Raw genomic sequence first — 27,918 nt, forward strand, 5'->3', positions numbered from 1 at the left:
GGGACCGCCGTTAGAATTTTTAATTTGGGGAGATCTGTTTTATTGCTGTGGGGGAGACGACATTTATATATGTATAGCGTCTTTTATATACTTATAGCGTCTTAATAAAAGAAGCTATATTTTCCGGCTTTATTTAATTCAAATATAGTGTCTTTTTAAAAGACGTTACACCTTAACGGCCGTAAAAAGACGCTATACTTAACTGGTCAAACGGCCATTAAGGTATAACGTATTTTAAAAAGACGTTATTCATATTTTGATTACTATATTTTTTTTCCATATATTTTTGTTTTTTGAATTCAAAAGAACCACATTTTAATTTCGGACTCCTTGAATGGGTCAAAAAATTTAAGGGAGAGCAGAATTAAACAGCTCTAGCTAGATATTACATAGTACTCCTACATAGACAAATTCGGACATTTACTTCATTTAAACTTTAAAGCCTATCTCGCTTTGTCCTCTCCAGGCTCCAGCCATATTTATTAGCGTAATCTGTTAGAAAGAAGACAGATCAAAATTCTGGGAATAACAAAGGCTCGGAACTAGATTCATTTTCATTTTTCACAATCGTCGAGCAATACATATTTTGGCGCCAGACCGACATTACCTCAAAACTCCGGCGAAACCGCAGCGCTCGATTCGATGGCGAATCACACAGCCGAGGAAAAGCCCCTTAGGAAAATGGCGGATGCGTTCAAAGACCTAGCCAACACTTTAAATTCTCAAACCCTAGACGAAGCTATTCAGCTGGAAGTTGCCCCTTTCTCTCGCGCTTGCACTTTGGTCTCCCCTCTTTTCCGCTGTCTCGGTATCGCCTTCAAGTTCGCCGAGCTCGATTACGTCGCCAAGGTTATCCTTTCGTTCCCTGTGATTGACAACAGTATAATCCACTATTCAATTCGCTTTTTGATTGATCTTTTTCTTTCCCCGATAGATTTTGTTGTCATCATATTTAATGTGTAATTATTGAATGGAAGCTGGTAAATATTACTCCTTGTGAACCATAATATGTTTTATTTTCTACTTTTCAAAGGTTAAAGTGGAAAGTTTTTGATCGTACATTTTGTGTTGTTTTCCAGTATTCAAATTTAATTATTGAATTAAGCTATATTTGTGAGTTGAAATTGATCAAATTGATTATCAAAAGCTGAAATGGACAGATATTATTAAATTTATTAATCTGATAACTTGTCTCATATGCCTTTTGTTGGGAGGCTCGATTATTTTTTTTGGGTATTCATATAATAATATATTGATCGTCTTAAATGCACTCTATTTCCGAATGTGGATATAGCTTAAAGCAAAAAGGCTTGCCCTTTGACATCCATTGATAGTTGGTTTTCCTTTGATAACATATGCTTGTGGTAGCAGCATATATTGCATATGAATATATGCATGTAGGTGTATGCAGTTTTTCACAAAAATATTGCTGATCGAGTAATTGGGCAATTGTTAATGGTGACCACAGGTGGATGATCTGGCAGAGGCTTCAAAGTCTATTACAACATTGAAAGCGATGATGGATCAAGATGTTCAAGCAGACTGTGTGAGGAGGGCAGGTAGTCATACAAGGAACTTGTTAAGAGTTAAACGTGGGCTGGATATGGTTAAGGTTTTATTCGAGCAGATTATAGCCTCAGAGTATGCTTATTATCTTTTTCCTTTATGCTTATATTTTTCCTTTATTACTAGCAATTCCTGTTACGAATCTCACAAATTCTTGAAAAACAGTTTATTGGTTGATAACACCTGAAATTATCCTCTATGAAAAACTTTTCTTGGCTGAGAAGCTTGGAATCCAAAGGCATGGTATTTACAGCGTTCTACGTTCTTAATTTTCTGATGATGTTACAAACTTTGATTAAGTCCTTTTTTGGTCCAAAAGCCAATTTATTATTCTGTGTTTTGAGTAATTTTCAATTTCTGTGCCATTCTTCTGGCAGGCCTTTGGTATATAAACTGCCTGCTTATTTAATACCACGGGCCTATTTCTTCTGGGTTACAGACATGTCAGATGTCAACTTCTGTGAACATCAGGTTTGCAGATGTTCAGAGAATGACATTTCTCTTGTACTTAGAAAGGGAGAACAGAACATAATGAGGTAGCATACCAATCAAAAAATAAAATATACTCCTATTATGACAACAACATTTTCCAGCAACAGGGACATACATACATGAAATTCCATAAACTTGTGGATTAACTGTACAGTTACATACACTAGTTTTAGAAACCCAAGATCGTCTTTGAATTCTCCCTCTCTTCTCTGCCTCTAGACCACTACTGTAAAGCCATTGCTATGGGGTGTAGGCATGTAGCCAGTTCTTCAGGTAGAAAGAAAGAAACCTCCCGTTAGCTTGGTGCTGAGGAATATTGCAGTCGAGGTTGAGAAAGAGATTTGAGGAAGTATAAAGTTCTAGGTTTTACAACTTGGTTTTTCACCAGGTCTTTCTCTTCTTTGCTGCTGAAGAAGAATAAGAGAAAGAAGACAGGAAGTTATGAGCTTCCGTCAAAATGATTGGAAAACATATGTTATCCAAGTTCAGATGATTTGATGGTTAAGATGAGGAAGTCTGACAACAACAACAACAAACCCAGTATGCTCCCAATAGGTGGGGTCGGGGAGGGTAGTCCGTACGTAGACCTTACCCCTACCTAATGCAGGGAGAGAGACTGTTTCAATAGACCCTCAGCTCGGAAAGGGTGAGAAGAAGAGGAGGAGGAGAAAAAGAGGGAGATAAAGGATAAGTAGTTCCAAATAATAGCAACAGGGAATACAATAAGTGAGGCGAGCAAAACCACATAACTCAATAAAAATCTAAGAATATGAAGGGACATGCGTGCTATTTAGACGAGGAAGTCTGACAAGAAGAATCAAAATTAAGCATGAAATTTGCAACAGGGAAAATGTTTACCAACTTATTTATTTATTATTGCTAACTTTGTTGATAGTATGACTGGTCATTACACAATAATGGGCCCTCAATTTGCTTGGTTAAACTTGTTACGTGCTTGATTAACTTCTGTATTTCAACCTCCAAGAACATTACCTAGTTGTGCTCCTCTTTAAACCTTTCAGATGGCCAGAGTATCATAAAACCCTTAAATGAAACTCATTAATACCTACTTTTCCCGCCAGAGAACCAATATTATCTCTTATCCTTCTCTAAACAGGAGAATGGGAGGAGTAGGCGTGAACTTCATGCATAGCAGTTTGAAACATTACTATCCCCCAAAAAGCATATTTGCATATTTTAAATTTATGAAGGATAGTGAAAGAGTACTTGACGCGTGTGTCAGCTTTTCTTTGAGTGAGAAATGTCAGTTTTTGGCGTAACCTGATGGATGTTCACATGAATCTACCCATGTGGTCGGGAATCATTAACATAGGTTGATGTTCATAAGTAATTGTAGGTATTAAATTTCAAACTTTAGTGTACTTGTTGACTTTAAGGTGCATGGAAGTCAGTGACAAGTCACAACATATTATGGAGTTTTATTCTATTCTGCAAATCAATTGTTGTTTAACACGGTGGATATTCACATGAACCTGCCCTTCTGGTGGCTGATTTGGCAAGAATAGATAATTTCTCAAATTCTTGGTCTGTTTTTTCATTCTTCTTAGGTGCTGGGAAGTAGCTAAATATTTTGACATGTTATTGCAAAACTTTGAGATTTGTAGTGTTTGAATGTTATCAGTTACTAACTGGTTTTTCGGACCTCTTCTAACAGGTATCTTTGTTTTCAGCTTTAATAGCGATAGTTGATGTTCACATTTGGTAACTGTCTTTGGCAGGGGGAATTCCTTGAAGGATCCAGCATCAAAAGCATATCAACAAGTGTTTGCTCCATATCATGGATGGGCCATCAGGAAAGCTGTGTCTGCAGGAATGTATGCCCTTCCCACCCGGCAACAGCTGATGAACAAGCTTAATGAAGATGGTGAGTGTGCGGTTCAACTTAGTTCCTGTACCTCTGACCCAACCAACAACTCACGTACCCTGAAATATAACTTCAAGTCTAGTGCACTTCCTGGCACAGTAACTTTTGTTCAGAAGTGAACTTGGTTTGGGTTTAGTGGCAGAGCCACAGCTAATGAAAGGGGTTCAATTGAATCCCCTTTGTCGGAAAATCGTACAGCATAAATAGGGTAAAAGATGATTTTTTCATATATACATATATACTTCTGAATCCCCTTGTAGTGGCATTGTGGTAAAGATAGTTCAAAATTTTCTTTAGGTCTCAAGTTCTAATTTTTTGAATGCCCTAGTTAAAATTCCTGGACCTACCATTATTTAGCTTTGTCCAATTCGTTCAGTAATTTGCTTAGATTCTTAATGGCACAACCTGTTTTGGGCTAAAAATGAATTATGAATTGAAATACCAGGACATCATAATCCTGATTGTTGGATAGCTGCTCCCTCCTATACTATGACACTGAAGTCCAAATATCAGGACTTTTGTTTGTGTCTGCCTCTCCTATCACCCTTGGGAAGGACTTCCATGACACAAGTTTGAAATTTCATACCCTGCTTGTTTCATTACTTATTTGGTTTTAGCTTCTTAATTGTTGACTAAAGGGGTCAAAACTGAATTTGCACTTTGCTTGGTTCAAGGAACAAATTGTTCCTAATATAGTGATTGTACTTGTATGCTGACAAATTCTTTTCGACAGTTGTTCATTTCATTCTATCTCTACCTACACGATTGTTGCCTTTTTATTGTTCAGAATGGGTCCGTAGACACACCTCATATCAGTGCTCATGGCCACCTAAATCTTTCTCAGTCTCACATCCTATCTAATGCCTTATAGTCCATGTATACAGATCTTGAATAGGTCACCGACCTGTTCCGGTGGTTGTTTCTTTTTCATTTCTGTCTGATGAGTTTGTTGTTTTTCTCTGTTATTTTCAGAAGCCTCCGCAAGAACGCAGATGCAAAATTATGTCGCCTCATCTGGCACTGTCATTCTGTACATTGACAAACTCTTCATCTCAAGAGATTTGGGTATCGATTGGTGACCCTAAACTGGATGACAAAGCGCCATTTGTTTATCGTGATTCGCCTCAAATCACTATTTACGTTAATATATAATCATGCAAAACATTTGTCCAAATATTTGATTGTAACTTGTAACTAACTTCATCTTTAAGGGGCAAGTGCACACATAGCCATTCTCAAGGATGCTATTTAGAGATTAGCCCGTATTTATTTTTTCCTTAAATTTTAAACTAAAAATCTTACCTTCAAAATGTCTGAAATGAAAAACTGAAATTCAGGATGTACTGGCTGATTTCTGAACAACAGCCTCTTAGAGTGGCTATCTTGTGTCATTTCTACCATCTCTTTAACAGCAAAGTGCCCTAAAGCACAGATCATCTACCAACACTTGGGGAGAGGTTTAGCTCATCATTTTGGAAAGAAAACGAAAATATATCATTTTGATTTCACCGTCTTCCAGTGTCTTTGGCTCTGCCCACGTAGAGAAAATCTACTAGTATGTATAATGACAAACTTATTTATCAATGCTCTTAGCCTGGTAACTGTGGAGGTCAGGTTTATCTCCATTTGAGCATGCGACTATGTCCAGCTTATATGCTGGTGTTTCCCCTAGTAATTTGTGCTAGAAGGTGATATTTCACAAGGCGATGACCACTTAACTCGGGGTAGCAAAATAAGTTAAAAGATTAGCGAGTTTGGTATGACATAAGTCATTCGTGATTGTAAATGTCTCCAATGTTTGTATCGGGCATGAATATATATAATAATTGAAGCAAATCATAGTGTGTTTTGAAGAAAATTTTGAATGCTAAATATTGTAGTATAATGTTTAACTGTTAGTTGAATCAACTACTAATATTTACGAAAAGTCAGATAGTTATAAGAATATTACTTCCTCAGCATAAGTGAGGGAATGCCATTTTCCGTTAAATGCTGAAAATACATTTTAAATACCAGGACTGATTTTATTAAAAAAAAAATTATGTGTTTTGAGTAGAAATGGTATAACTGAAAGGCACTAAATATAAATGTGAAGAGCCTTGGTCTGTGGTAACTGGTAAGGCAAAATACTTGTTAACAGCACCTCCCATAAATAAATGCGACTTGAGCCAAACGTGAAAATACAATTTTACCCCTCACTGTCGAATTATTTCGCACAAAAAACACCACACTAGAAACTCGAGTCCGAAACTGAAATAACGTATTTTTGTACTTAAAATACGTTTATACAATTAAAAAAAAGTTACATTTCTACATAAAACGCAGTATTATACTACGCTTTATTAGAAATTAATTTTTTTATAGGAAAACGAAGTATAGTATTGCGTTTAAGGAAAACGCAATATTATACTGCGTTTCCCTATAATAAAATATAACCCCTCCTTCTTCCCCACGATCTGTCTTCTTCCATTTTTTAAAAAAACACACCCCACCACTGCCCCCCCCCCCCCCCCCCCGCGATTAAAAAAAATTCTTGGGCCCCACCCGCCACACAAAAAGTAAAGAACGTAGGTCCCGCAACAACCCAAGCTTTGGATTCCTTCTTTCAGGGTCAAAATTTTGAATTTTCGATATTTCAAAAAACTTAAATCGAGGTATTTCGATTTAGTTTATGTCGAAACTCGTAGAGCATATGCATATTTGTTTTGTTGAATGTGTTTCCACATTAATTTGTGTTATGCTTGCGATTAAACTTGTATGTTATTTATACCCGGATTGAATTATTAGCCTTGGGACAAAAAATAGTTAAAACTTGATAAATAATTTTTATTTTTAATGAAATTGTTCACAAATATCTTTTACTGTTTTATATGTAATTTTGTGAATGTTATATTCATATATTTGTTGTTTTTATTTAGTTTAGACTATTTATTTGCTTAAAGAATAGTGGCCTTTTAGCGTAGTAAAATATAGAGCCTTATAGCGTAGTAAATATAGAGCCTTTTAGCATAGTAAAATATAGAGCCTTTTAGTGTAGTAAAATATAGAACCTTTTAGCTTAGAGTCTCTGTAGTTTAAGTATGTACTAACTACAAACTCTATCCAATTACACTTTACAAAATTAATTATTTAATTTATAAAATAAACTTACAAAAATAACAAATTAATATATGTTGTCAAATTAACTCAAATATCGAGTCTGGAACCCATAGATAATTACTCTGTCCAATTATAAAATTAATTATTTAATTTATTATAACACACAAAATTCTAAAAATGTTGAAATTGACACATATAATAATTAAGAATAGCTTGGTGCAACTGGGCCTCAAATATCGAGCCTGGAACCCATAGATAATTATTCTGTCCAATTATAAAATCAATTATTTAATTTATTATAACACACAAAATCCTAAAAATGTTGAAATTGACACACATAATAATTAAGGATAGCTTGGTACTACTGGGCCTCAAATATCGAGCCTGGAACCCATAGATAATTACTCTGTCCAATTATAAAATTAATTATTTAATTTATTATAACACATAAAATTCTAAAAATGTTAAAATTGACACACAAAATAATTAAGGATAGCTTGGTGCTACTGGGCCTCAAATATCGAGCCTGAAACCCATAGATAATTACTCTGTCCAATTATAAAATTAGTTATTTAATTTATTACAACATACGAAATTCTAAAAATGTTGAAATTGACACACATAATAATTAAGGATAACTTGGTGCTATTGGGCCTCAAATATCGAGCCTGGAACCCATAGATAATTACTCTGTCCAATTATAAAATTAATTATTTAATTTATTACAACACACAAAATTCTAAAAATGTTGAAATTGACACACATAATAATTAAGGATAGCTTGGTGCTATTGGACCTCAAATATCGAGCCTGGAACCCATAGATAATTACTCTGTCCAATTATAAAATTAATTATTTAATTTATTATAACACTAACACACAATTAATATTGTTTAAATTATAGTAGACGACATAGACTTGCTGCATGTGCATCCTGGACCAGCCGAGGATGAGGTATTAGTGTTATAGGGCGAGCATAGGCCCTCCTATGTATGGGAGGGACATCTATTGGATCAGACTCTCCGCGCCAGGAGACCGGACGACTTGTGGGACTTTTGAAGGGGAGAGTTTTCCATGTTCGCGTAGTCCATCGCTTGCGTGCTACGGGCTTCCTTAGAATTCTTGAGATTGGGCGGATGCAGCTCAACTGGTCTCTCATCACGGCGTTGATAGAGTGGTGGCGACCAGAGACACACACTTTTCACCTGCCCACTGGAGAGGCCACCATCATGTTTCAGGATGTTCAGGTTTTGTATGGGCTGCATGTAGATGGACTGGTTGTTGCACTGTCCCAGTATATGAGAGCTATGACGCGTCCCTAGTATTTGGATTTGCTGGGGCAGTATACTAGTTTCAGACCACAGGGTGAGGCTGCACTTAGAGGGGGCTGTCGCATTTCTGTGACAACTATCAGAGAGCATATGGAGGTATTGCACCCCGATATTACCCGCGAGATAGAGAATATCCATATTGACTGGTACACGAGATTAGCGTTGTTCCTTTTTTTGAGGGGTGTCTTGTTCCCGAACACTTCGGGAAATCTAGTGAGTATGCGCTTTCTGCATCATCTGCAACAGCTAGATGAGTTACCCCAGTACAACTGGGGTGCCGCTGTTCTAGCATACCTGTACAGGAGTATGTGCCGGGCGAGCATGGGCACCCAGGTGGACATTTGTGGTTTTCTTCCGCTTCTACAGGTGACAACATTTTCGAATACTCTATTCATTATTCCGAATTCTATATAGTCAAAATGACTATTAAATTTTACGTCAACCTTTTATCTTAGGTTTGGGCCTGGCAGCGGATCCTGCCATTGCAGCCACCTCTACCACCACTAGAGCCGGGTGTAGGACCTCCGTTTCTCCCTTTAGCTACGAGGTGGGTTCTCCGGCGTGGGAACTATCGAGGGACTGATGCTCATCATAATCTCCCCCTTGTTAGGGATGTGTCAGATATGCTAGTGGCCGGACAGGTAAATATGTATCTAAACTTACTTGTTATAAATTCACTTGTGTTGCGCATACTCACTTTTATGTTATTATTTCATAGTTCATCTGGATGCCATACAACGACGAGTTGCTAGCTCATCTTCCCGATTATTGCTCAGTCGACAGACTACTTTGGAGCACTTCCGTCCCGATGATGTACTTCGATGTGGTGGAGCATCATGCCACAGAGCGTGTACTTCGCCAGTTTCACCGTCCCCAGGGGATACCGGGGGAGCCTACATGGGTGCCTACACATTATCAGCGGGATGACCGTACCAGGGTGGACGATGAATTTGTAGGAGGGTTAGAGGCGCATGTCCATATTTGGGACCAGCGAGAGGAGTTGATTCCGCCACCACCTTCACAGATCCACGAGGCAACTATTGAGCTGTATATGTCATGGTACCACTTTCACACCCGACTGATGATCGGGAACCCCATTCATGTACTTGGCGATCGGTACAGACCATACATCGGAAGGCACGAGGCACTGGTATGTTTTTGTGGATTATTAATATCTTATAATTGTGATATAGCGTTATTTAATCAACATTATAAATGTTGCCAGGCTATTGGGCATCACATGTTCTACCGGTTGGGACAGGAGATGCAGCAGCATGGCAACAATGCTGCAGTTGGTGAGTATGGCTGGCAGGTGGAAGAGCTGGCTCTTCGGACCCTGCAACGAGCCAGAGATGGCGCGAGGTTGGATCATGAGGCTGATTATGCGGCACCAGAAGAGTACCATCGGGGTAGGCCTGTCCCACGAGGCAGGGGTAGGGCACGATCCAGGACTGCCCCACGAGGCAGGGTTGTCCCACTAGGTAGGGGTGCCCCACGGGGTCGTGGGGGACGGCGAGGAGGTGGTCCCCAGCAAGGGGCGTTGAGGCACCTGTCGACCCACCTGTTGAGGCACATGATGAAGATCTTGGAGATGATCAGCCGGGTTATTTCCCTCAACTAGACGAGCCTTCCAGCAGCATGCCATCGTACAGCCTCCAGTTGTCTCTACCAGCATTGCAGGTCACCCCGTCAGATACATTGTTGATCACGGGTATATTCAACGGAGATGTAGACCAGTTCTTTTCAGGCCCATCGACCATAGCTGAGTATCGGCCGACCCAAGACGTGGATGGCGGGCACAGGTTGAGTTATGCCTCATCCCCGACGGTTGATGCGGATCTACCACAGGCGCATGTATGTTTGTATTACTGTAAAAGTTCAATTGGTTTTCTTTTCCTTAATGATTTGCCATAAATTAATTTTTAATTTTTTTATTAAGGCTTCGTCGCAGCCTATCACGGAGGCCACTGTATGCGATGATGAGGACACCACGGATGTGTATACTCAGGAGGCCGACGAGGCCATGGTGAGAAAATGTTTTTGACTTACTATGTACAATACTAATATACATTTTCATATGCTAAGCTTAGTAATTGTTTTGTAGGTCGCTGACGGCCCGACGACCCCTTCTACCGATCCTGTCAGTTGTACTGTCGATGATGCTGTGCATCCCCACATAAAGAGGTGGATGATGATCCTGATAGTGTACCCGAACGATAGGGGATGCGACTCAGGCCAGCGGCAGCACTGAAGCACACAGGCTGCGGGACTCATTGATTTACTTTTGTTTGTATTTTGTGTAAATACTATATTATCTAAATAATGACAACAATTCTATTTTAACAATAATTTTATTTTAACTGCGTTTGAACAACAATTTTATTCTAACAGTACAATACAAACACAAACATAGCAAACCTAACACAACACAAACAGTACAACTAATGAAAACGCTTGACGAGGGAAACATAAAGATACACTACGATGCTTAACACGTACATGCCATTATTTAGTCACGACCGCCTAGTATTCTCTGCTCCAACCACTTGAGTTGGTCTTCCATCCTTTTTTTTCTTCTTCCACCTCCTTGAGTTTCGCCTTCAGCTTCTCAACTTCTTGCTTGGATTGGCGCTCTCTTTCCCGGTACCTCGTACACAAATTATGAAGAAAATACAACTGGCCTTTGTAGTATTCCTGCTGACAGGGTTCATCAATCCATACCTAAAAATTGCATGTAGGATCGTCGGGTTGCCTATAAAAATTGTTCATACACGCCCAATAGCGTCGTTCAGCTTCTTCCCAACAATCGTACATCATGCATTTTTTTCCGCACTCGCACCTTGGGACATAAAGGGGTTGTTGAGACATTGCTTAAAGAGAAACTTTATTTTTATGGAAATATTTGTTATTGGTTATTGGTAAGCGTATAAAATAACTAGAATGCGTCTGTTATTTATAGGCAAGATTTCACATAAAACGTAGTATTATACCACGTTTTACATACACACAAAACGTTGTATTATACCACGCTTTACATATTAAAGTTTTTCTGAAACGAAACAGTTTTTTCGCAGTCGTTTCAGCTTTTTTCAAAATGATAAGGCAACTCACAAAACGTAGTATTATACCACGCTTTACATATTTATTTTTTCTAGAACAAAACAACTTTTTCACATGGTTTTAAAATTTTTCAGAACGACAAGACAACTCACAAAACGTAGTATTATACCACGCTTTACATATTTAATTTTTCTGGAACGAAACAACTTTTTCACATGGTTTACATCTTTTTCAGAACGACAAGACAACTCACAAAACGTAGTATTATACCACGCTTTACATATTTAATTTCAAGAAGGATAATAAAATATGTCTTGATTTTATAGTTTTTTCTAACATCAATAAGTTTAATATTTGAACAACCATATCAGCATTCCAATTCAAAAGGTCATGTTAAAAAATAAGATGTGAACAAGATTGTGGAACATAATTTTATTTGATAGATATTGCAACATACACAAGTACAAACACGTATTACAAAAAAACAATATGAAAACAAAAAACTAGGTGTTTCCTTGATAGTTGGGTACATTCGACGAACTTGCATCAGGAGCTGGATTACCACCGCCACGCACACCACCTAAAGGACATTTAGGACGATCATGTCTTGTTTGCGAGCATATGCCACATTTACACGCATAAACGGCGTCACCAACATCCATTTGGTTCCTTATACGCGTTCTCTTTTGCACTTGCAGCTTGCGCAAATAGTCCTTGTTACACACTGTGAGCACGTAATTTTTGCCTTACGAAAACTACTCCAAAATAAATCAAAAAATAAAATAAATTTCTTTTACTGTGTAATTCTTGAATTTGCGTGGTGTTAAATATTTGTGTTATGTCCGTAAATGTTTACTTTGTCATAATAAAATAAAAATTAAAATAAAATACATGTTGCATGCATATAGGATTTAATTATGCATTTGAAAGATAATTTAAATAAAATCACAAAAAATATGCATTCGTTCTATTTTTAAATATGTTACTGTATGATTAATGTTTTGACTATGTGTTAAATAGTTGTTATAAAGTAATTAATATTTTGTGTAAGGTTAAAATTGTTTTATAATTTTTATTAGGATTTTTTAATGATAAATAATAAAATAAAATAAAATAAAATAAGTTGTAAATAAAAAATTGGACCTGGATTAAAATCCAGGCCCAAATCAAATTACACCCCCCCCCCCACAGCCCAATCCAAATAACCTGTCCGGTCCAATTTACACGAGCCAAAACGACAGCGTTTGGTCGCACTTCATCAAAGACCGTTGGATTAAATCAATCCAACGGCGGAGATCTCACCCCATTACCCGTAACCCTTTACCCGACCCAATGACCCGATCCAGGCTGACCCTGAACTTAGACCAAACGACAACGTTTGGTTAAGTGGATTGATCTCAACCGTGCATCTTAATTGATCCAACGGATGAGATCAATCCACCCCACCCCTATTTAAGGATCAAACCCCTACCCCGGCCACTAACTTAACACCCCCCCTCTCACTGTTCATCATCATTCCCAAACCAAACCCCTAACCCTAGCCGCACCTATTCCCCTTCGCCTGAAACCCGGCGGCATCAACGCCTCCGGTCACCACCTTAACACCCCAGAACCCCCTAAACACCCTCTATCCGAATATGTTAGCCTCTTGGCTCGAATCTTCCTAAAGGTTCTCGAATCTTCATTTGAAGATTCGAGCCGAACTCAGATCTAAACCTAACAGCCCCAAATCGACACCATAGCTTCCCTTAACCACCCTAGGTATGGATCCGTTGCTTGTTTGGATCGAATCACTTCCGAGCTTCTCGAATCTTCTTTTGAAGATTCGGACCAAACAAGAACAAACTCATATCTGTTCTAAATTGACACCAAATGACCCCTAGGTTACCCTCACCCTTGTGTCGTATTTGGCCCCCCTCGAATCTGACCAGAAATGGTTAAGTCCCAAATCGAATCTTCAAAAAAAAAAAACCTAGAAATACCAGACTTTTGGATTCTGTCCAAATTAAATAAAGATTGAGGTTTAATCGACCTTAGTCGAAGTATTTTCAGTGGAAAATACTTCGACTAAGGTCTGTTTGATTTCAAACAAAGTCCGAATCCAAGTTGAGTTCGAGTCCGTATGAAGTTTGAAGATTCAGAGGTATTTTTCTATTTCTTTTGTGTATTCTACGTGTATTGTTGTTTGTCTTAATAGCCTGTTAATTTTTCATGATTTTATTTGATTAATTCTGTCATCTTTGTCTCATGCCCGTCTATATGATCAAATATGAAACTATTTCTGTTGGTTGTGATTATTTACAATGTAAGTAATCGACTCGATTAAGTTCGTCGATTAGTTATAATATGAATTCTCATTTATGATAATGCTGATTGAAATAGTCTGCTTCTATTATTTTAGACTGATTATGGACAAATGTTGTAAATAGTCAACTGATTAATACTCATCAATTAAATCATGTTTGTTTACAAATCAGTAAATTAAAATGTATGATGTGTATATATTGTTTTTTTAACAGGGCATTGTCAGTATATTGACAATGCTCCTGTGTTTGTTTAATTTTTCGTCCAATGTTGAAATTCAGTTGAATATTAGGCTGAATTCAGTATAATATTGTTGTGATGTTAGTTTTGAATTTGAATTTACAAAGGTTGGTTAAATACAATTGTATTAGGAGGTTAATCCTAGGAATGGTTATAACTGTTAAAACAGACTTTAAAATCTGTTTTGTAACAGATTCTGACTTTAGTTTAAAGGCTGTAAATATAGTAGTATTTCAGGTTTATTTTGGATTGAAACAGTAGGGTAATGTGATAGTGTGCTTATAATGGAATGATAGTGGCTATAATTTAAGTAATAATGGGGAACAAGGGATAATGGGGCTGCTGAAAAACAGGATAATAGCACTCAATAGGATTTAAATTATTCAAAAGCAGTTTTTAATGGAAACTTTCTGATTTTAAAAGGAGAAAAGGGTCCATCCAGCACTAAAAGAGTATAGGACCAGCCCTGTATAAATACAGGGAGCTGGACAGACTTTGGGGGCAGGGGATTTTTGAGAGTTCAAGAAAAAATCTGATTTAGGAGAAGAGAAGAAGAAAAATCTGATTTAGGAACCTTTTCAGACAGAAAAGAAAGGAAAGAGAGAAAATTAGTAGTTCAAAAGAAAATATGATTTAGCAGATTTTAAGAGAGTGAAAAGTCAGATTTGAGTGTGGAAAATCAAGCAGAAAATCAAAAATGAAAATCTGAAGAGGAAAAAGAAACAGAAAAGAAACAAAAGAGAACAGTCACACACACACACACAGATACAGCAGCAGAAACAGAAAATCAGAAAAATGGGAATTTGAAACTGAAAAGAAACTGAAATCTGAAATATTGTTCTTTTGTTGAATCTGTTCAACTTTATTTGATTCCACTGTTCAGTTAAAATCTGAAGTGTCTTTAAAAAATACTATACTGTGCATCTGGTTTCCTCGGGTCGTATTATTGCTCAAATCTGTGGAAATACTGCTATTCTGCTGAATTTGTTACTGCTGCTACTGCTGAAATTTTAACTCCTTCCTTCATTGCCAGGTACACATCTTTTAAACTTATGTTGTGATGGGTTTCAACATGACAATAAATACAGTTTGAGTTGTAATATTACTTTCTATTCATTTGAGCTCTTTAGCTAAAAATTCAGTTTTGTTTCTTGATCAAATAAGTAGTATATGTCGACAGGATGACTGTAAGTTAAATGTCCTTTATTGCAGTCTGTATAAGTGTTGTAACAAGGTTAAATTTCTAAATTTTCATTAAAAGTATAGTTATGATTGAATGGTTAAGATAGGAAACTTGGCGTAAAGTTGGCCATTATTTAAACTTTATGGTATTGTTAGCTAGGTATAGCATAATATGGAAATATCAAGGAAAATATGCTATTAGTTTATTCTGTTAGTTAATTAGTTCTTGTTCAAAGCTAGTTAATGATTGGTTGCATTTTATTCATATATGGTGTAATAATGATTATGGTTAATATCAATAGTTGGAAGTTGCATTAATATCCTCCGCTATGTTTGCAAACGTCAAAATAGGGCGAATAATGTTGTATGCAAAATTACTTATTAAGTCAATTAGGTAGATTTGTTCTCTTTCTTAAAATAACAAATGGCCTAGGAATGTTATAATGTGAAAGTTAGCAACAAGGGTTCTCATAAATTGAGAATCTAATCGGATTAATTATATATATATCTTACATTTAACCATAAGCAGAATCAACAAAATAATTAGGCCTGTTAGATTAAAGGTAAATATATGAGAAAAAGATGAGATGTACAAGCACAAGTTGCAACACTTTATATCAATGCCAATTAGAGATAGAATTTGTACTAAATAAATAAATAAAAATTGTTCAAAAACACTTCTTCCCTTCATAAATCATTTTTATGAGTTTCATATGCAATTCATCCTTTGGTATATGTATATAACGCATTTGTGAAGAATAGTATTAATTATGTTCCTATTCTTTACTTTGAATTTGAATAGTCTGGATGAATATAATTTATACGCGGAAAAATATAATCGACTGTCTATATTTAATAAATTGTGAATTCTTTTAAAAGAATTCAAAGCTCCCTTAAATGTGAATTTCTCAGGATTTTCATATAAAAAATGTGTAGATATAATAAACAATTTTGTGGAAAATCCATAATATTATTACAAAAATTTTACGCAATTAGGGATGCGTTCGCGTACCCTGATTATTTTTTAAAAAAAAAGCAAATTCGGATTATGTGTACGCGCAATTTCGAGCGAATATTTAAGAAAAGGATTTTTCCAAGGATGTTAAAATAATTTCATATAACCCGAGGTGTGCAGTTCATTATTTAAATAAAAAGGGTGATGATGTTCCTGATTTTATTTTAAATTTCGAACATATATTTTTATAAAAACTATAACATGGACAATTTTATTGTGTACACGTACGCGTGGCATGATCCCCGGTAATTATAAAAAGTATATAATACGAATATACGTACGCGTAATTCGTCCATATAATTGTAAACAATAAGTAAAAAGCGGTAGTAAAATCATGCAATAAAAACGTATTTAGTAAAATCAAGATAATTAAGCCAATAATAAAAACAGTTAAGCGACCGTGCTAGAACCACGGAATTCGGAAATGCCTAACACCTTCTTCCGGATTAACAGAATTCCTTACTCAGGATTTCTGGTTCGCAGAATAATAAACAGAGTCATATTCTCCTCGATTCAGGGATTAAAATTGGTGACTTGGGACGCCTTAAAATTCCCAGGTGGCGACTCTGAAATAATTAAATAAATCCCGTTTCGACTGTCCTTCAATTGGAGAAAACTTCCCCACGCGCCCCGCGGGCGCGGTAAAAAGGAGGTGTGACAGCTCTAGCTACTCTGCTGGGGATTAGGGGCGTAAACTGTAACCCAGAGCCATTGGTTCAGGGTTTAAAGAATTCGAGCTTAAAATATCTGTGTTAATTGGCTTTATTTACTATATGATTTTCAACTGTTTATATGCTAATATGCTAAATGTTGCTTTTTACCGCTTTAATATTATTTGAATTGTGAATATATACAACTGCTACGAAACCCCCTTCTTTCTGAGTCTTCTGAATTTATGGTGTACACGTGCGCGTGACCCACCTTTCTGTTAAAGTCATACCAAATAAGACGGAGTTGGGACAAGTAACTAGGCCGGGCAGACTTTCGTGCTCCCGGTACGTTGCCCCCGCTTCGGCTCAAACTGTCCGTTTGGGTAAGCCAGGTTTAGAACAATCAACCTCAGGTTTTACACTTAGAATAACTCAGCCATGTACCGGATCCCTAGTAGGAACGAATATTTGCATCATATACATTTGGCCTTGGAGACTCAACACAGGGGTTGGGTCTGTCTAGGACAGGTGAACCCGAAACAAAAAGACCATCCTAATGCATCCTACTTGCTAGTTGTGCATTCATTTGCCTCGAACATGCTTGTTGACCAGCTTAAACGAAATCATGGTAAGAAGAGAGGAATAAAATGGGTTGTTTTTTTTTTTTTTGAAATAAAGATATTTAATAAATAAAATGATTTTTTTTAGTGTAAATTTTCAAAAAAATATAAAATTCTGAAAATAGTTTTTTTTTTATTTTCAAAATGAGTCTTAACTCTATTAAATTAAACTTCAGATACAAAATGAGCACCACACAAAGCCCCTCATCCACGAGTGCAGAAGAATTTCTCTTTCAGCTTCAAATGTGGTGGTATGATTTAGGCGAAGACGGTCAAAAATGGGTCGTCAAGCATTTGGGAAATCTCACGGACATTATGAAAGTTAAACCCCGTGATGATCTGATTGCGGCGTTAATAACTTTTTGGGACCCTGCTCACAATGTCTTTCGTTTCTCTGACTTCGAGCTTACTCCTACATTAGAGGAAATAGCTGGATATGCTGGTTTTGACGGAAGTCTAAGAAATCAAAGCCTGATATTCACAAAGGCTCCTTCGGTACTTCGATTCTTCGGCCTTCTGAACATCAGCAGTCAAATCAGGAAAAGCAATGTCATCAATGGATGTTGTTCCTTTAACTTTTTGTATTCAAGGTTCGGAAAGTCAGATGGGTTCGAAATTCATGAGAAAGGCCTTACTAACAAGCAAAACAAAGACATCTGGCAGATTCACCGTCGCTTTGCCTTCATGGTGGCTTTTCTAGGAATCGTGATCTTCCCAAACAAAGAGCGAACAATTGATATTCGCACCGCAAAAATTGTGCAAATCCTCACCACCAAAGAAAATCACACCTTTGTCCCCATCATTCTATCAGACATTTATCGGGCTTTGACTTTATGTAAATCAGGAGCAAAGGTCTTTCGAAGGATGCAAAATTTTGTTGCAAATGTGGGTGATGGAACATCTCCAACAACAGCCCAAGATCATACAGTATGGGTCAAACAATGATAATTGCATCGAGAGCTATGAGGAAAGAACAAAAAATTATCAGGCTCCAGAAGGAATAGAAGCATGGGTATCTCATCTAAAGGCTTTAACGGCAAATCAGATTGAATGGACTTTGGGATGGCTCCCGATGAGGGAAGTAATACACATGTCAACCTCAAATAGTTATCTACTACTATTGGGATTGAGAAGCATTCAGCCGTATGCGCCACTAAGAGTCTTAAGGCAACTAGGGAGATATCAAGTAGTTCCTGATGATGAAGATTTGAGTATGCAAGTAATCGAATTACACCCAGAAGCCACTATTCCCGAGGCTCTACTTCAGCAGATGTGGAATGGATGTCGATACTTAAAAAGTGATACTCAAGTCCCAGACACTACAAAGGGTGAGATAAATCCTGGATATGCAAGGTGGTTTGAAAAACGGTCTCGCGTGGATGATGTACCAGAGCCTGAGCTAAGAAGGCCAACAAAAAGACCCCATGTTCAAAACTTCAATGATAAAATCCAAGAGCGGTTGATCTGGGGAGAAAAGGAAAAAGGGTACAAAGCAACTATCCATGCCCTAAAAGAAAATCTGAGAAGCCTCAGTTTGGAGAAAGATTTGCAAGCACAAGAAGCCGAAGGCGAGAAGAAGAGTCTAGCTTGTGAGAATGAAAATCTTCATGCTCGATTCCAAAAAATGAAAAGAGTTTCTGAAACACCAAAGAGGAGCTGGAAGGATCAAAAAACCATCGCCAATCTTTTTGAAAGAATGCAAGATTATGATTCTATTCTTGCAGAAAACGAAAGGACGTTGAGCAAAGCAAAAGAAAGGATCCAACGATTAAACGAAGAAGCCATGTCTAATAAGGAACGCCAAGATAGGCAATCCGAAAAAGACAGGGCACAATTCAAGAAGGAAAAAGACCATTGGATACGATCAGAAAACCAGCTTCGTGCACAACTAGAAGAGGCAAGAAGATGCAACAGAGAACATCAACAAGCAGACCTCGACAGAGAAAGAGCGCAAGCAAGATTAGAGCAGGCCAGACTCCGAGCTCTGTTAGAATCAGCTCTAGATCGTGAAAACCGTGTCAGAGATATAGCCACCACTCGTCAGCAGCAATTGCAAGACCAAGACCAACGTCTCCAAGGTTTCAGGGCACAAATCCACGACCTGGCAGTCTTCACATCTCAAAGTTATGTAAACTGCCAAGGAATGGATTATGAAAGGTTTACAGAGCATGCACCCACTTTTGCTCGTCATCTAGCAATGGAGTTGGAAAGGATGTATCGTACGCTGGGAGGTCATCCAGGTCAAGCTCCACATTGAGCAAATAGTCTAATAATATACAACACAAGTGGAAAGTGGGGCACGTTGTGAGATGTTAAGAATTGTATCTTTTATTTTGATTTAAGTGTGTGTGTTTCAAGACATTTTCTTAAAAGTTTTCAAATGTAATTCCATCTTTGTATAATGAATAAAAGTGATTGCCTTTAGTCCGAACTACGCAAGGTCTGATTCATGTAAGGGCATGATACGTAGGCAATCTCTATAAGATTCGACCACCACGATAAAAGATATATATAATAAATAGAAGTGAATAACAATAAAAATTTCAAGAAAGCTGGGACGACACAAGCAGCCGAGCAAATGCATAATAGAAAAGGGATTATTTGTCTAGGAGCATTGCATCTCAACGTGTGATTATATATGTGTTAAACTCTCAAAACTAACAAGTTTGTTCATTTTCAGAATTCAAGCAGTTAGTTTCTCTAAAGAGTATACTGGCATATTATCACTATCACACAAGATCAAAAGGACCAATACCCGAAAGTATGTCTATCCCAGATGTTGACACAGGTATGGAGCTAGAGGAGATGGATGTCGGGAAAATGAAAGAAGAGATGTTTAAACTCAAGCAGCAAATGGCTGAGATGTACCAAGCCTGGTCTACAGGACAGTTACCCCCATCTTACCCAAATAACCCTGCTCCATCAATGACCCAAACTCAGGATAATATTACCACTGAATTATCCCCAAACTTCCCCATTTACCAGCACTACCGAGGAACCACCTCTCAGACACCACAGTCTCCACCTCCGAAGCCATTTCTATACTTTCCTCCACTTATGACTCCTGTTTTCGTAGCACCTCCCCCTGCTACATTTCACAAATCTCCTAGTGAGCCTACATTCTAGGCCCAGGACAACCAATATTACCCCCCGGAACCCACCCTCAAAGCCTCCGAAATTAATTCAACTGCTCCTCGTGTTGATCTCCCAACCGAAATTGACAAGCCAGCCAAAAATGCTGAACAAGAAGAGATGTTCAGGAAGGTCAAGAGTTTAGAACAATCGTTCAGAGACATGCGAGGATTAGGTGGGCAAGTCAGTGTAGCATACAAAGATTTGTGCTTATTCCCCAATGTACAATTACCAGTTGGCTTCAAGATGCCCAAATTTGACCTATACAACGGGCACGGCGACCCAGTAGCCCACTTAAGGGGTTTCTGTAGCAAGATGCGAGGAGCTGGGGGAAAGGATGAATTATTGATGGCTTACTTCAGTCAAAGTTTAAGCGGATCAGCTTTGGAGTGGTATACACGCCAGGACCATGGGAGATGGTACACCTGGGATGACCTGGCACAGGCATTCGCATACCATTTCCAATACAATCTGGAAATCATCCCAGATCGATTATCTTTGACAAAATTTGAGAAGAAACACAATGAAAGTTTCAGAGAGTATGGTTTTCGGTGGAGAGAACAGGCAGCAAGAGTGGATCCTCCTATGAAGGAGAGCGAAATGGTAGACTACTTCCTCCAAGCCTTGGAGCCAACTTACTATGCCCATCTGGTTTCAGCGGTTGGAAAATCATTCAACGAAGTGGTGAAGATGGGAGGTATGGTGGAAGAAGGTCTCAAAACAAATAAAATTATGAGCTATTCAGCAATTAAGGCAACTACTCAAGCTATTCAAGGCGGGGTAGGAGGAATCGGAAGAAAGAAGAGGGAGGAAGCAGCGGTAGTTGATTCAGGAATTTGGTCGGGACCCAGAGGTTCACCGCTTTACTATAATCAACAACGACCTCGCCAATCAGCTTACCACCATGATTCATCCCAACACTACTATCACCCTTCGGAGCCTCATTTCTCCATTAACCATGCTCAAGCATACAATCAGCCACCTGTTCACACCAATTGGCGTGCTCCTGCCACACCAAGTACTTACCCACGAGCCTATCCCGGACCAGGTTTCAGGCCGAGGCCAGCGTTCAGGGGGGAAAGAGAACAGAAAAAGAAAACTTACACTCCATTGGGAGAGTCTTACACTAGTCTGTTCCACAGGCTGAGACAGCTAGACATGCTGAGACCAATACAATCCAAGCTACCCAATCCTCCTCCAAAGAATCTGGATTACACCATTAGCTGTGAATATTGCTCCGGTGCACCAGGCCATGATACGGAGAAATGCTGGCATTTAAAAAATGCAATACAAGAGCTGATTGATACTAATAAAATCGAGGTTCAAACCCCCGAAGCCCCAAATATCAATAGAAATCCAATGCCAGCCCATCAAGAGGCTAATATGATAGAAATCATACAAGCTGATGGGAAGACAAAGAAGCCGTCACAAACTGTCATGATGATCAAGTCTCATGAAACCAAGCCAGATAAGCAGTTAACAGAGGAGAAGCCAGTACCTAAGCAGAACAGAAATGGTGATGGACCATCTATGATAATCGAGGAGGGATCATCGAGCAAAGTTGCCGCAAAACAAGAAAGGCCGAAAGTGATAGTACCAGGGGTTGCTAACAAACCCATTGTATTCGTGGAAGGAGCCCGTACAGATCGGGTTATTATCGCACCTGTAATCCAGCTGCCGGTCATCAACAACAAAGCCATCCCATGGAACTACGAACGGGTGACTGTAATGTACAAAGGAAAAGAAGTCAAGGAAGAAGTGTGTGAGGTGCAAGGCTTGACTCGTTCGGGAAGATGTTTTACGCCCGAAGAGTTAAGAAAAACTAAAAACAATCCAACACCAATAAAGAGAGCTGTGACGGAAGAAGAGGCGGAAGAGTTTTTAAGAAAAATGAAACTCCATGATTATTCTGTTGTGGATCAATTAAAGAAGACGCCCGCTCAAATTTCATTGTTGTCATTACTGATTCATTCAGAGGAGCACCGTCTGGCTTTGATGAAAATCCTGAATGAGGCTCATGTTCCTGAAAAGATCTCCGTAAATCATTTAGGAAGAATAGCCAACAGAATCTTTGAGACAAACAGAATTACATTTGCTGATGATGAATTACCTGTGGAAGGTACTGAGCACAACAGAGCTCTTTACCTCACCGTGAAATGTGAAAACTCCGTAGTAACCCGGGTATTGGTTGACAATGGGTCAAGTGCAAATATCTGCCCTCTCTCCACTTTAAGCAAATTAAAAATTAAAGAGGAGAGGATCCAGAAGAATAGTATCTGCGTACGGGGGTTTGACGGTGGAAGCAGAGATTCATTTGGCGACATAGTGTTGGAACTAACAATAGGGCCAGTTGAATTCACAATGGAATTTCAAGTGTTGGACATAACTGTCTCTTACAACTTGTTGTTGGGCCGACCATGGATCCATGCTGCTAAAGCAGTCCCGTCAACACTACATCAGGTTGTCAAGTTTGAATGGGATCATCAAGAAATAGTTGTGCATGGGGAAGAAAGTTTAAATGCTCGCAGCAGTACCATTGTACCGGTCGAGGGAACAGAAAATGACCAGGGACCATGGGTATACCAAGTATCCGACACAGTGTCGGTAGAGAAAATTCCAGAGGGGAAATACCTTCCGAATCCAAAGATATCCTCTGCATCAGTCATGATAGCTTATGAAATGTTAAAGAATGGTTTTATACTCGGCAAAGGCATGGGCTTATCTTTGCAAGGAATTATACAACTAGTATCTCTCCCCGAGAATTGGGGAACATTCGGTTTGGGGTTCATACCCACCGTAAATGACGTGATAAAGGCCAGAAAGTTGAAACATAAGGCATGGGATCTTCCAAAACCAGTCCCACATCTGTCAAAATATTTTGTTAAGACCGGTGCTAGAAATCGCCCGATAACAACAATTCCTAAATCCCGGGTCAATCCTGAGGAGAAGTTGATTGAAAGATTCGAGAAGTTGTTTGATGATGTGAATATGTTGGAAAGCGGAGAAGGGTGTAGCAACGCGGAAGTTCAATTCGTTGAGCCAGAAACAAAGCTTAATAATTGGAAAGACACTCCTCTCCCCATTCGAAAGGAGTCTTGGTAGTTTATTTTGATTTTCTTTCAAGTTTGTTTGGGTTACTTCAGGGTTGTAATCCCAAAGCTTATCTTACAGTTTGTTTGAAGTGTGCAAACCTTGTTATCTTTCATCATCCAATAAAAAGCAGTTTCCTTTTTATTATCATTCCTGATAGTTTTCTTTTCTTTTTTCTTTTTTCTGTACAGTTCTTTTTACGCTGGCTCTAGTGATATGGCATGCATGAGGAATCCTCAGCCCAGTCTTAAAAATCAATCTGGTTCCGAAGTAATAATTCAAGAAATATATTGTGATTATGAATCAGAATATGATGAAGATGAGGTTTTTGAAGAGATTAGTAAAGAGTTAATTCACTTTGAGGAAAAAATCAAACCTAACTTGAGTGATACCGAGGACATCAATATAGGGGACACGAGTAATGTCCGGGAAACTAAAATAAGTGTCCATCTCGAACCAAAGATCCGAGAGGAGTTAATTAAAGCACTCATAGAATTCAAAGATGTTTTTGCATGGTCGTATGACGACATGCCGGGCTTGAGCACTGATTTAGTGGTCCACAAATTGCCCACCGATCCAACGGTGCCTCCTGTCAAGCAGAGGCTGAGAAAATTCAAGCCTGATATGAGTGTGAGAATTAAGGAAGAAATCACCAAACAATTGGAAGCAAAGGTCATTCGAGTCACTCGATATCCTGTTTGGTTGGCTAATATCGTTCCTGTACCAAAGAAAGACGGCAAAATTAGAGTATGCGTCGACTACCGCAATCTCAACAAAGCAAGTCCAAAGGATAATTTCCCATTACCCAATATCCATATTTTGATCGACAATTGTGCCAAGCATGATATAGGATCTTTCGTGGATTGTTATGCCGGGTATCATCAAATTCTAATGGATGAAGAAGACGCAGAAAAGACGGCATTCATCACACCATGGGGAACTTATTGCTACCGGGTAATGCCATTCGGTTTAAAGAACGCCGGAGCAACCTATATGAGAGCAATGACCACAGTGTTTCATGATATGATACACAAGGAGATTGAAGTATACGTGGACGATGTGATCATAAAATCAAAACATCAGGCCGACCACGTTGGGGATTTGAGGAAGTTCTTTTTAAGACTTCGCAGGTACAACCTCAAGCTTAACCCTGCCAAATGCGCATTTGGAGTTCCATCTGGAAAATTGCTGGGATTCATAGTCAGTCGACGAGGTATCGAGCTAGACCCATCAAAAATCAAAGCCATCCAAGAATTGCCACCTCCCAGGAACAAAACTGAAGTAATGAGTTTGTTGGGAAGGTTGAATTATATCAGCAGGTTTATTGCTCAGCTCACAACAACTTGTGAGCCAATTTTCAAATTGTTGAAAAAGGATGTTGCGGTCAAATGGACCGATGAGTGTCAAGAAGCGTTCGATAAAATAAAAGGGTACTTGTCGAACCCACCCGTGTTGGTCCCGCCAGAGCCAGGAAGACCTTTGATTCTTTACTTAACAGTTTTGGAAAATTCATTTGGTTGCGTATTGGGGCAACATGACCTCACTAGCAGAAAAGAACAGGCCATCTACTACCTTAGCAAGAAGTTCACAGCTTATGAGGTTAAGTATACTCATCTGGAAAAGACATGTTGCGCCCTAACATGGGTAGCTCAAAAATTGAAACACTATTTGTCATTCTACACTACTTACCTCATTTCTCGGTTGGATCCATTGAAATACATTTTTCAAAAGCCTATGCCAACGGGAAGACTTGCAAAGTGGCAGATATTGCTCAGAGAATTTGACATCATCTATGTGACTCGAACTGTAATGAAGGCTTAAGCACTGGCCGATCATTTAGCCGAAAACCCGGTCGATGAGGAATACGAGCCGTTGAAAACCTATTTTCCTGATGAAGAAACAATGCATATCGACGAGGTGGAGCGAATTGAAAAACCTGGCTGGAAACTTTTCTTTGATGGAGCCGCTAACATGAAAGGAGTCGGGATAGGAGCCGTAATCATTTCTGAAACAGGGCATCACTATCCTGTTACGGCTCAATTGCGATTTTATTGCACCAATAATATGGCTGAATATGAAGCTTGCATTTTGGGGTTAAGGCTAGCCGCAGACATGGGTATCCGAGAAATCTTAGTCATGGGAGATTCAGATCTTTTGGTCCATCAAATTCAAGGAGAATGGGAAACTCGAGACTTGAAGCTCATACCATACCGACAATGTCTACATGATCTTTGTCAGCGGTTTCAATCAGTGGAGTTCCAACATATTCCAAGAATCCATAATGAGGTTGCCGATGCATTGGCTACCCTGGCATCAATGTTGCATCATCCGGACAAAGTTTATGTAGATCCGATACATATTCAAGTCCACGATCAGCACGCTTATTGCAATATGGTCGAAGAAGAATTTGATGGTGAACCATGGTTCCACGACATCAAGGAGTATATCAGGATGGGGATATATCCCGCACAAGCCACAGGAGACCAAAAGAGGACCATTAGACGATTGGCAAATGGATTCTTCTTAAGCGGAGGAGTTTTGTATAAAAGAACACCAGATCTTGGATTATTAAGATGCATAGATGCCAGACAAGCTACAGCTGTCATGTCTGAAATACATTCGGGAGTTTGCGGACCCCACATGAGTGGATATGTATTAGCAAAGAAGATCCTCCGTGCTGGTTACTATTGGCTTACCATGGAGCGAGATTGTATCAGTTTTGTGCGCAAGTGTCATCAATGCCAAATACACGGAGATTTGATTCATTCTCCACCATCCGAATTGCACACAATGTCGGCACCATGGCCCTTCGTTGCTTGGGGCATGGATGTGATTGGACCAATTGAGCCGGCAGCATCCAATGGGCACAGGTTCATTCTGGTAGCCATTGATTATTTTACCAAATGGGTTGAGGCCAAAACATTTAAATCAGTGACCAAGAAAGCTGTGGTCGATTTTGTCCACTCAAATATCATATGTCGATTCGGAATCCCGAAGGTGATCATCACAGATAACGGTGCTAATCTTAACAACAACTTAATGAAGGAAGTATGTCAACAGTTTAAGATTACACATCGCAACTCTACCCCATATCGGCCCAAGGCGAATGGAGCAGTAGAGGCAGCCAACAAAAACATAAAGAAGATACTTCGGAAAATGGTAGAAGGTTCAAAACAATGGCATGAAAAATTACCATTTGCATTATTGGGATATCGCACTACTGTTCGCACTTCAGTAGGAGCAACTCCTTATTTGTTGGTATATGGCACTGAAGCAGTAATTCCTGCAGAAGTTGAGATTCCTTCCCTTTGGATCATCGCCGAAGCAAAGATTGATGATGATGAATGGGTCAAAACCCGTCTGGAACAGTTAAACTTGATTGATGAAAAACGATTGGCCGCAGTATGTCATGGTCAATTATATCAAAGAAGAATAGAAAGAGCATACAACAAAAAGGTGCGTCCACGGAAGTTTGAAGTGGGTCAGCATGTGCTGAAACGTATTCTTCCACATCAGGTTGAGGCAAAAGGCAAATTTGCCCCGAATTGGCAAGGACCATTCATTGTGACCAGAGTATTATCGAATGGTGCACTATGCTTAGCAGATATTGAAGGCAAATGCATAAACATGGCGATCAATTCTGACGCGGTAAAGAGATATTATGCATAACTTTTTGAATGTTTGTATTTAGCATTATTTCGAAGATTGGAATGACAAAGACAATTTATTCTGCTATCCAAACACTATACCTTTTGTTTCCCCTTCGAGCCATATTTGTTTCTCTCTTACCCTCTCTATGAATCAATGAAAATCAAATATAAAAAAAAATCACTATTATTTAGTGAACTACGTTTGACCTGATTCCTCAAAGAAGGATACGTAGGCGCCTCACGGCTCGGTCATAGGGTGCACAACATACACAATGTGCACGAAAAGAAACATTAAGAGACCCCAATCAAGAAACTGGGGCAGGAATTGTATTGGAAATAAGAAAAGATTCCAAGAGTTGTAATTTTAAACCCATACCAAAGCTATTTAGCTTTTAATACCTTTTCCATTTCTAACCCCATACCAAAAAGACCTTTCGATCAATCTTAGAAAAATGCTGAGACAAGCAAATGAAGATGGTTCATAACACTCTGGTACAAACAAGAAAAGAAAGTAAAAATGAGAGAGTCTTATAGGTGAAAACCCACACGGGCACCATAAGGCGACGGAAGTTGAGAGAAAAGTAAAAATGAGAGAGTCTTAT

The 27,918-nt window shown here is 38.7% G+C and overlaps 1 protein-coding gene across 1 annotated transcript; it reads left to right on the top strand.

Moving 5' to 3' along the window:
• Positions 1–413: 413 nt before the first annotated feature.
• On the top strand, positions 414–5,286 carry LOC104218615 (accelerated cell death 11). Its single transcript, XM_009769150.2, has 4 exons — positions 414–849; positions 1,469–1,641; positions 3,798–3,943; positions 4,916–5,286. The coding sequence occupies exons 1-4, from the start codon at positions 643–645 to the stop codon at positions 5,020–5,022; spliced, it is 633 nt and encodes a 210-aa protein (XP_009767452.1). The 5' UTR covers positions 414–642; the 3' UTR covers positions 5,023–5,286.
• The last annotated feature ends 22,632 nt before the right edge of the window (positions 5,287–27,918 follow it).

This window comes from Nicotiana sylvestris, chromosome 2 (genome assembly GCF_000393655.2).
Source record: "Nicotiana sylvestris chromosome 2, ASM39365v2, whole genome shotgun sequence".
In the NCBI taxonomy this organism is placed as follows: Eukaryota; Viridiplantae; Streptophyta; class Magnoliopsida; order Solanales; family Solanaceae; genus Nicotiana; species Nicotiana sylvestris.